This window comes from Sinocyclocheilus rhinocerous, unplaced genomic scaffold (assembly GCF_001515625.1).
Source record: "Sinocyclocheilus rhinocerous isolate Xijiao unplaced genomic scaffold, SAMN03320098_v1.1 scaffold1776, whole genome shotgun sequence".
Taxonomy (NCBI): domain Eukaryota; kingdom Metazoa; phylum Chordata; class Actinopteri; order Cypriniformes; family Cyprinidae; genus Sinocyclocheilus; species Sinocyclocheilus rhinocerous.
Window position 1 is genome coordinate 243,526 of NW_015658521.1, and position 9,264 is coordinate 252,789.

Consider the following 9,264-nt stretch of genomic DNA (forward strand, 5'->3'; position numbering starts at 1 on the left):
ACAGTAAAAATAGTAATATTGTGAAATATTATTACAATTTAAAATAGCTCTCTTCTATTTCAATTAATATTTAAATTGTAATAATTTATTCCTGAGATACATCTTTTTAAGGAGCCATTACTCCAGTCTTCAGTGTCACATGATCCTTCAGAAACATTCTAATCCCTTCAAACTGGTTTTCTTTAAAATACAATTTTTTGTAATCCCAGGCTATCTGTAATCAGAAGCACATTTATAACTGGAATATAATTAGGACTGCAGCTTTAACCAAATCATCCACCTGTATTTACTTTGTGTCCATCATGAAGTGTGTGTAAAGGACATTGCTTACCACTGGAGAGGAGGCTCTTTAGGAAGGTGAAGTTCTCTCCGATCTTTTCCATATCAGGTAGTAGTTTGGCTATCTCTTCTAGTTCAGGCAAAGCACTGGCTAGATTGTCTTTATTCAGGGACACAGAAATAACATTCACAGCATATCATTAGAAAGTCAACAACACCAAATAATTTTCAACTGTAGCATATGCATATTGTTAAACAGGTCTGATCAAAATATGGCTCTACAAATTACTTACCTAAATCAATATTTTCACTCAGCTCCCAAACAAAGTCTGGCACAATCCATGTGTATTGGCTCATGTCAGGAAACATATCCTTCCATTCATCGTAAGTCTGGAAACAAAAAAAACAGACAGGCTGCACTGACTAGTGGTGCATTAATAAACATTTTGTCTGATACCAACAGACAATAGTATTTTTCTGTTGACAACTGATTTGATAACTGATACTTTAAATCTATAGGTCAATAAAATGAAATGTCATGTGGCAATGAAAGTCAAATAACTGCATCCTGTTTGAAAACGGACAAATAGTACACCCAAAGTGTTCAAATTCAGATTCAACCTTATTGTGGACTCTGAATTTGCAAGTAAAATGACCTTGAGGTCAGTCATTTCATACGCACAACAGAACCAACTACTTAAGCATACCTTTTTTGCTGTATATCCACCTCCAACTGCTGAGCCCAGCAAGATGTACCTCAGTTTCAGCAGTCTGGCAGCAAGATGGGCCACCCAGAAGGACCGGTGCTGTTGATAGCCGTGGCCTCCCGACCGGGATTTGGGAGGACGCAAGGGGAGCCTGGAGAGAGACGTGTAATGGCGGGCAGCTGAACAGTGAGGTGGTCTCTGTGGATTGTTGTTAGAAGAGTAGCGGTGATGGATGGCACGGGAGAGCGGGTGCAGTTTCTGCAACGGAACTCTGAACTTCACCCCCATTCTGGAGGGAAGCAGATTCTTGCAGGCAATGCTGGGGAGAGAGAGACACTGTGATCCTTCTGCCTCATTTACACACAACATATGTAAGAATATTTGAAGAATTTAGCCTATGTCTTTCAAATGCAGGACTCAAGAGTACGGATGGCTTGGTGGCCTGGTGCTAGTGTGAGGAGAGTTTTGAGTCAGTTGATGGAACTCATGCATTGCCATTGTTTACAATCAAAAGTGTGTCAATTTATAAGTGTTATGAAGTAACATTGTTTTTGTTTTTTTTGTAAATAAAACGTAGAAATAAACATTTAATAAAAACTATAAATCTATTTGTGAAATAAAAATATACCGTAAAATACTGTTTAACACAGTGAAAATGTTAGATGCTTTCTGTCAGACACACACTGCATGTAAAATCACAGCACAGTCTGTATGTGATATAAAGTCCTAATTTTGACAATTGTAACAATTTTAGTCTTTCAAAGTTAAGAAATTATTTTTTGAAACTTGATTGAATGACTTATTGTGATAGTCTTGGAAGTTAGAGTTCGAATGTATATAAAATTATAAACAAAACAGTAATGTTTGGCGCGGTATGACATCGTTTATGACATCGATCAAAAGTGTCAATCTGTTTTTGATTTTTTTGTTTTGTAAATAAAACGCAGAAATAAACATTTAATGAAACATATAAAGCTGTTTCTGACATAAGAATACAAAATATTATATTAAATGCTATTTAAAATAAAGAACATACTGGCAGGTTTCTGTCAGACGCACGCTGCATGCAAAACCACAAAACAGCATATGATATGAGGTCCCAACTATGACAACTGTGTAAATAGACCACTAAATACCTGAAAACGTCATCTTGAGTGATTATAGATATATTTTCAAGCAAGAACGCAACTAAAATAACAGTTCTTGGTGGTTCTTAGTTGTCCAATGGCTAATGTTAGTACTTTAAAAACGGTAAGGAATGCGTCAAATTAGACAGCCATTAATATTATATTGTTAAGAAGATTCGTATGATACCAATGCAGATTTTCTGTTACTAATATAATTGATCTAAAAGTGATTTCAGTTGAGAAAATTGAGTCGGTGTTTTGGGTGGTGTCATTCAGTAGTGTAGCCTGTCTGTGTCATTTACGAAACGATACCAGGTAACAGTAGTAATTAAGGACTAATCCTCACAGTTCACCTTTATAAATATAAATTAGTGTATGTATATCAGAGATATGATTAGCAATTTTATATTTATATATCAAATCACCTAGTTTCCAGTCTCCTGTATCTGCGTTAAATTCAGTAGCTGAAAACGAGCTTACCAGGTAACTGCACTTCCGGCTCGTAACATCCTGCTATTAGCAACTAATGGCAAATATAAATGTCTATCAGATCTCTTTCTGATATAAATTTCAATTCATCTTTCCAAATGGGACACTTAGGTTAGCTGCGTGGCTAACAAGGGCATAGCATACAGGCGAACACCAGTGTCAAGCGCTGCTCGAGTGGAAAGTAGTTCCTGGTCCACAACGTGACGTCATGCTGTCAAAATAAAAGTCAGCAAAGATCAAAGACATAAGGGCTGTGTCCGAAATCGCCCCCTATACCCTCATTCACTATTCCCTACGGGGGTGATTTCGGACACAGCCAAGGACTTTTAACTGTCATCAAACTTCCTCTTCTTCTTCGTCTTTTTCTTCTTCTTCTTCTTCTTCTTCTTCTTCTTCTTGGCTTTTAACGGCGGCTGGCAACCAGCGTAATTAGGTGCATTACCGCCACCTTCTGCTCCGGTGTTCGTCATCAAACTTCTCTATCTATCTCCTTTTATAAAATGTGATTAAAAATGTCTCTTTTTTCTAGCAGTATATGGTTCATTTCTTTTTCACAAATATCTTACTTTGCCTATATTTGAAGTGTTTCTTGCTGAGATTTCCCTTACTATAAAATCTACTATAACTTAAAAATAATTATAATAATAATAACAACACATTTCTTAAGGACTATTATCTTATCTTTCTTACTTGCTGATTGAGGTGTTCTTTTTTTATCTGTTTGTATTTTTACCCTTTCCTTTTCGATTTATAATGTATTTCACTGCAGTGCAGTTCATTTGCAATTAAAAAGTGAAAGAGAAACTAAGCATGCACACATACACACACACAAGGCTTAGTTTATTTTCATGTTTATGTTCTCTGTTCACAGAATTGTACCACTTTTTATTTATACTAAGAAATGACATGATGTACAGATGTGACATTTTTTATGCAATATACTTGGAGGATAACAAACTTTAACCACAATTTTTGCTACAGTGAGCTCAGAAAAGATAGAACACGACCAAAAATAAAAGATTTCTAAATCACATATATACTCACAAATAAAGTAGCTGTAAGTGGCATGTCCTAGACATGGTATTTCTTAAATGTGTGCTCCTTAGTTTTAAATGAAGCATTCTTTATTTATTAATATATTTGCCTATTAAGAGGGTAATGAAACCTACTAAGCACAAAAATAAAGTAAGATATTATACGACTCAATCAAGTCAAATGTCCCTCTGAGATTACTTGGATGATTGCAGTACAAATGAATTCCACTAGAGGGGCAAATCAGACAGTGTACAGCATACAGTAGATGCTATTGAGCAACTGGCTTTAAAGCAGCACTATGTAACTTTTTCTGTGTTCAAAATTTTCAAAATGTATATAATGAGCGAGTAAATCATGAATTCATCTTCCAAACCGCGTTTTTGTCTTATTCCGAATCACTGCGGTACATTTATAATAAATACTTATATTTGGACTATTGTTGCCTGGTCGGGTCGTCACCGCTGCGGAGTAACACATACCTGCGTGAATCGCCATTGACATAAACTTAGAGAAGTAGCTCCGGTTGGAATGTTCTTGCGCGGGATGTGTGCAGTTCTGTTTATTAACCGCTAGAGCTCCAAGTTACATAGTGCTGCTTTAATATCTCAGTCTTTAACTTGAGATTTACCAAAATGACTGTAGAACTAAAACTTCAGTCATCCTCACTGGTGAAGGTAAGCTGAAGAAGGAATGCATTAATTTCTGTAATGAATGTCCCCTGTCAGTTGAACAAAGACTGTACTGAGTGCATTATCTTCCTCCTTGAGTATCTTCAGTTGGCAAGGTCAAATTTTATTAAACTGGTGGTGCTCTTTCTGGTTCTGGTCTGTGAATAGTGTATAGACACCTTTTTCAGGCCCACTGCATGTGCTTATGACATGCTTTGGATGATGCCACGATATTGATATTGATATATTATAGACTGCCCTATTGGGTATGAAAGTGGGGGGAAAAAGTGTAAAAACAAAATTTCACTCAGAAATTGCTAGTAAATTACACAAATAATTACCAAATAAAATAAATAAATAAAAATAAAATTCTAGGGGTGCTGGTAATTATGTATTGGACACGCATATACATGTACATTTTAGTTTATATATTATATTATAATATAGGCTCCTCATAGATGTGTTGATTAAAATACAGGTTTGATTTTACATTTTCAAAAATCAGATTTCAAAACAGTGAGCATGTTCAGTAGTCAAAAAAATTCTGCTACACTGTATCTAGGTGCTCTGGTTGACACATGATGTAAAATGTCAATTGAATGCACACTGCCATAACAAGTTTAGATCAATCATAGCTCTTAGCTAGAACACGAGACATGATCAATTTGTGTTTGTGCTAGTAACGTAGTTATGAGACCAAGGCTGTCTCCCTGTATGCATTCAGCCTAGAAAAGAGCCAGGGTCTCTTCACACATCTTTCAGTGAATCCAGGTTAAGGCCATTCAAAACTCAAAATCTGAAGAACACACTGAAAATATATTAATATTACATACCACGTTGTTTCAATAATAGACACCTTGAGGACAGTGGTTATCCTCATAAGACACTCTCACTTTCTCCTCACTCATTGCGGTAAACTGTGTCATGGGGTCTTCTAAGGCCTAATAAACACTCTCAGGCCATGTACACACAGCAGCTAGATCCAGTTCTGTACGGACAGAGTACAGTATAAACTACTAGTATAAACTAGTATTGTAAATGGCAATTTCAGTATTGACTCCTATATTCTGTACATAGAGTGAATAATAATTTAAAGGAGTTCATTTCCACATGTAAATGCTGTTGTCATCAAAGCTTCGGAGTGTGTAGGTGACCTCCTCTAGAGACGATTACTTATACTGCGTGTGACAGAACACAACAGGATTGGCTCCAATTTTAGAAGCACTCTGTCCTTTTTGGACCACAAGTTCATTATTCAGAGCTCTGTTTAGCAACCAAGAACAAATATTGTCCTCTCTGCTTTTTTTAGATGGGAAAATATGGAATAAGGACTATTTTAGTGTATGAAAACACCTGAAATAGAACCACAAACAGGGGGGACGTTATATCAAATAAACAGTTGCTTCATGCACAAAAGTTTGCACTGAAACTGGGAACAAGACTGTTTTACTGTAATAATGTTCAACATTTATCCATGTTCAATTGCTCCTTTTGTCAGGAAGATGTTGTATTTGGTCACACTCAACCCAACCCTGAAAGACCTCTTACTTGTTATCCACTACAACACGATTAATCAACTTTAAACCCGTGTTACAATCTAAATTATGCGAATACCTGCATGGGATGGCAGGATAAGAAGATTAAGGTCCTTGAATTGCAAAAGAGATGGTCATTTAGATTTCTTTGATTAGAAACAACTTGTGTTGATGTATGTAAGGACACAGTTTCTTCTTACAGTATTGCCTGCAATTTGGATAAGAAGTTAGAATGTTTTTTTTTTTTTTTTTACACATTCTCATATTGCTTTTGTTAAAAAAAAACTGTTGAGAAAATTTTATATCTACAAGAAAGTCAGTGATTTTTTTTTTTTTTTGCTGATGTTAAATTATAAAATAATTTTCAATTCTTATAATTCTACACACACACACACATATACGTACTTTTACATTGCTACAAAGATTTTAGATTTTAAGTAAATGCTGTTCTTTTGAAGTTTATAATCATCAAAGAATCCACAAAAATATTAAGCTGGTTTCACAACTGGTTTCCAAAGCACCAAATCAACATATTAGAATGATTTCTGCAGGATCAGGTGACATTAAAGACTTGAGTAATTGCTGCAAATTCCGTTTTTTATTTATAAAATGAATAAATTACAATTTAAAATATATTAAAATATAAAACAGTTCTTTTAAATTGTAAAATATTTCACAATAATCCTGTTTTTACTGTATTTTTATCAAATAAATGCAGCCTTGATGAGTGTAAGATGTGTGTGTGTGTGTGTGTGTGTGTGTGTGCTCTTTCACTCTATTTTAATCAAATTACTCCATTTTTTAACGTTGTCCCAGAAATGTTAAACTATAAATATCCATCATTAAAATATTAAACACTTTTGAACATAATATTTTTATTCAGCATCATTTTAAAACAAGCTTTAAAATTATGCTGTATTGCATTCTGTTTCAACCATAACTAATGAAGGTAATATTTCTTGCTGAACACAAGGAATAAAATAAGTAAATAGGCATATAGTGACCCAGAATTCACAGAGTTCACACAACAACACCAAGGGCAAGGATCAAACGGACATGGCCACAGGTGTTGTGTATCATCAGTGTCTCTGTCCTCTCATACTGTACGCTCTGCTGCCCCAGAGTCCAGCGGTGGGAACAACTGGAGCAGGACAGTAGACGAGGCTTGGGGGTGGTTGCTGTGTGCCCTAGATTGCTTCTTCCTGAAGGGGAGGGGTTTTATCATATTCTAAAATGGGGTCAGCTGAAAATACATGGGAAAATACACGCAGCTGCAACATTTGGAATGTGAGGCTAATTTGTGAATGGCTAAATGTTGTGCATTTTGCAAATATACAGTGGAGCTTGATATAGGCAGACATAATTATTTATGATTCATCCTAATTTTGGATTCTGTGATGCGTTGAAAGGATCGTTCACACAAAAATAAAATGATGTCCTTATTTACTCACCCTCATTTTGTTCTAAACCTGTATGCATATTTCTTTCTTCTATGCAAGACCAAAGAAGAAATCATTTAAAAAAATAAAGTCCATACAATAAGTCAATGTCAATGGGGTCCAATGCTGCAAACATTAAAATGTATCTTAAGTTTGGTTACAATTATTTATGAAAAGATATAATGCTTTACAACATACATTATAAATGCCTATATAATAAATTATACACAAAGGCTTCAAGTAAAGTGTTACCCAACTGATATTACTGCCCTAATGGTTATACTACAAAGCATTTGTTATGATTAGAACAAAGTCTAGCCATTGCATTCGATAGATGCCATCTGCATCGATTGGCAGCCTTATTTTACTCATTGCAGACAGTACTGAAACATAAATACACACTCACACTGACTCTCAACACATACTGGTTCTCGCCTGCAGCAGTCCATAATTATTGACAGGTTTGATGTGCTCAGTGAGTGGAAAGTATGGGAGAATTGGAGTTGCTCAGAGTGTGTGAGACTAACTCCCACCCCCAGGCCCATCACTCTGTAATGGAAAGATTAAAAGCAGAGCACCAACCCCAAAACACCATCCTCTCTCTCTCTCTCTCTCTCTCTCTCTCTCTCTCTCTCTATCTAATTACAACCTACCGCCAAGCCAAGCCCAGCCCATCATACACAGTCTGGAGTCTGGACCTCACACTGCCTTCCACGAAAGAGTTCCTTAGAAGCTCCAGGACAACAGCAGCAGCAGCCCCGCCTGACCCAGCTGGATCATTGTACGCCGGCTGCACCCTGGTGCGTTTTTTCTTTGCAGGAGACAGGAGCCTCACCGAGAGCTCCGCACACCGGTTCCCAAGCTGTCTCTTCGGCTGCTTCCCGCGCTTATTATGGACAATGACGAGGACGATGATGGGAACTTCACCAAGTGGATGAGCAGCTACTGGGGGCACGGGGTAGGGGAGGAGCACGCCAAAGATAGGAAGAGAAGTTTTAGAAGGCCCTCACGCAACAAAGCTGACCGCCGTGCCTCTTTGCCCTGCATGGTAAGGTAGTGATCGCACATGTGGAATTATGTTAATAGATTGGGAATGATCAGAAATGCAATATATAATTGTACAATACTAAACAAAAGAGTTTCCTGTTATAAAATTGATAGTGTCAACTGATTGGACAAGCTATATTCAAAATCACTGTAAAACGAGCCAACAGTTAGGATAATATAATATAATATAATATTCAGAAATGATCATAAACTATAAATATATTATAATTACAAATGTATAATATAATATGAAAATGACATAAAAAAAATTATAATTTATTATAATTTGTAATACTTTTAAATTTATATTAATTAAATATAATTTTGTAGTGTTTAAAATGATTCAGCTCAAAATTCTGATTTGACGATCCATGTTCAAAATCACTATGAAACGAGCCAACAGTTAGGATAAGGAACTATATTACTTGGCAGAAATATTATTTTACATAATAATATGATATAAATTATATTATATTATATTATATTATATTATATTATATTATATTATAAATGATTTCAGTTATTTCAAAGGTATTTACAGCCTACAAAAGGAAAATAACCAAAATCCACAACAACACTGGCCAAGCGCAAATAAATACAGTAAATAGGATGAAAATGACCGCTTCACATCAATATTACAAATAATATTTAGCAATGATCATAAACTATAAATATATTATAATTATAATAAGATAATATGCATAATAATGTAATATTATCTATAATAATTAAATATGATCTTTATATTGTTTAAAATTATTCAACTTAAAATTCTGATTTGACAAGGCATGTTCAAAGTCATTGAGGCAACAGTTAGGATTATGAACTATATTGCTTGGCTTGTTTTATATATAATATAATATAAAATTAATATAATATAATATAATGATCATAAACTATAAAAAATATTACAATTATAAATGTATTATTATAAATGT

The 9,264-nt window shown here is 35.0% G+C and overlaps 2 protein-coding genes across 9 annotated transcripts in view; one reads left to right on the plus strand and one right to left on the minus strand.

Annotated features, from left to right (window-relative positions):
- Positions 1–2,807, minus strand: part of LOC107722677 (dynamin-like 120 kDa protein, mitochondrial) — a 37,710-nt gene extending 34,903 nt beyond the window's left edge. For all 5 annotated transcript variants that reach the window (XM_016531139.1, XM_016531138.1, XM_016531142.1 and 2 more), the window contains exons 1-4: positions 2,594–2,807; positions 987–1,305; positions 573–669; positions 332–439 (exon numbers count right to left, since the gene is read on the minus strand). In XM_016531139.1, the coding sequence (XP_016386625.1) occupies positions 332–439; positions 573–669; positions 987–1,305; positions 2,594–2,622 (553 nt within the window). In that variant the 5' untranslated portion in view covers positions 2,623–2,807. The remainder of the gene's footprint in view (positions 1–331; positions 440–572; positions 670–986; positions 1,306–2,593) is intronic.
- A 5,114-nt stretch (positions 2,808–7,921) lies between these two features.
- LOC107722679 (probable E3 ubiquitin-protein ligase XERICO) overlaps positions 7,922–9,264 on the plus strand; it is a 13,437-nt gene continuing 12,094 nt past the window's right edge. For all 4 annotated transcript variants that reach the window (XM_016531144.1, XM_016531145.1, XM_016531146.1 and 1 more), the window contains exon 1: positions 7,922–8,327. In XM_016531144.1, coding sequence (XP_016386630.1) covers positions 8,172–8,327 — 156 coding nt within the window. In that variant the 5' untranslated portion in view covers positions 7,922–8,171. The remainder of the gene's footprint in view (positions 8,328–9,264) is intronic.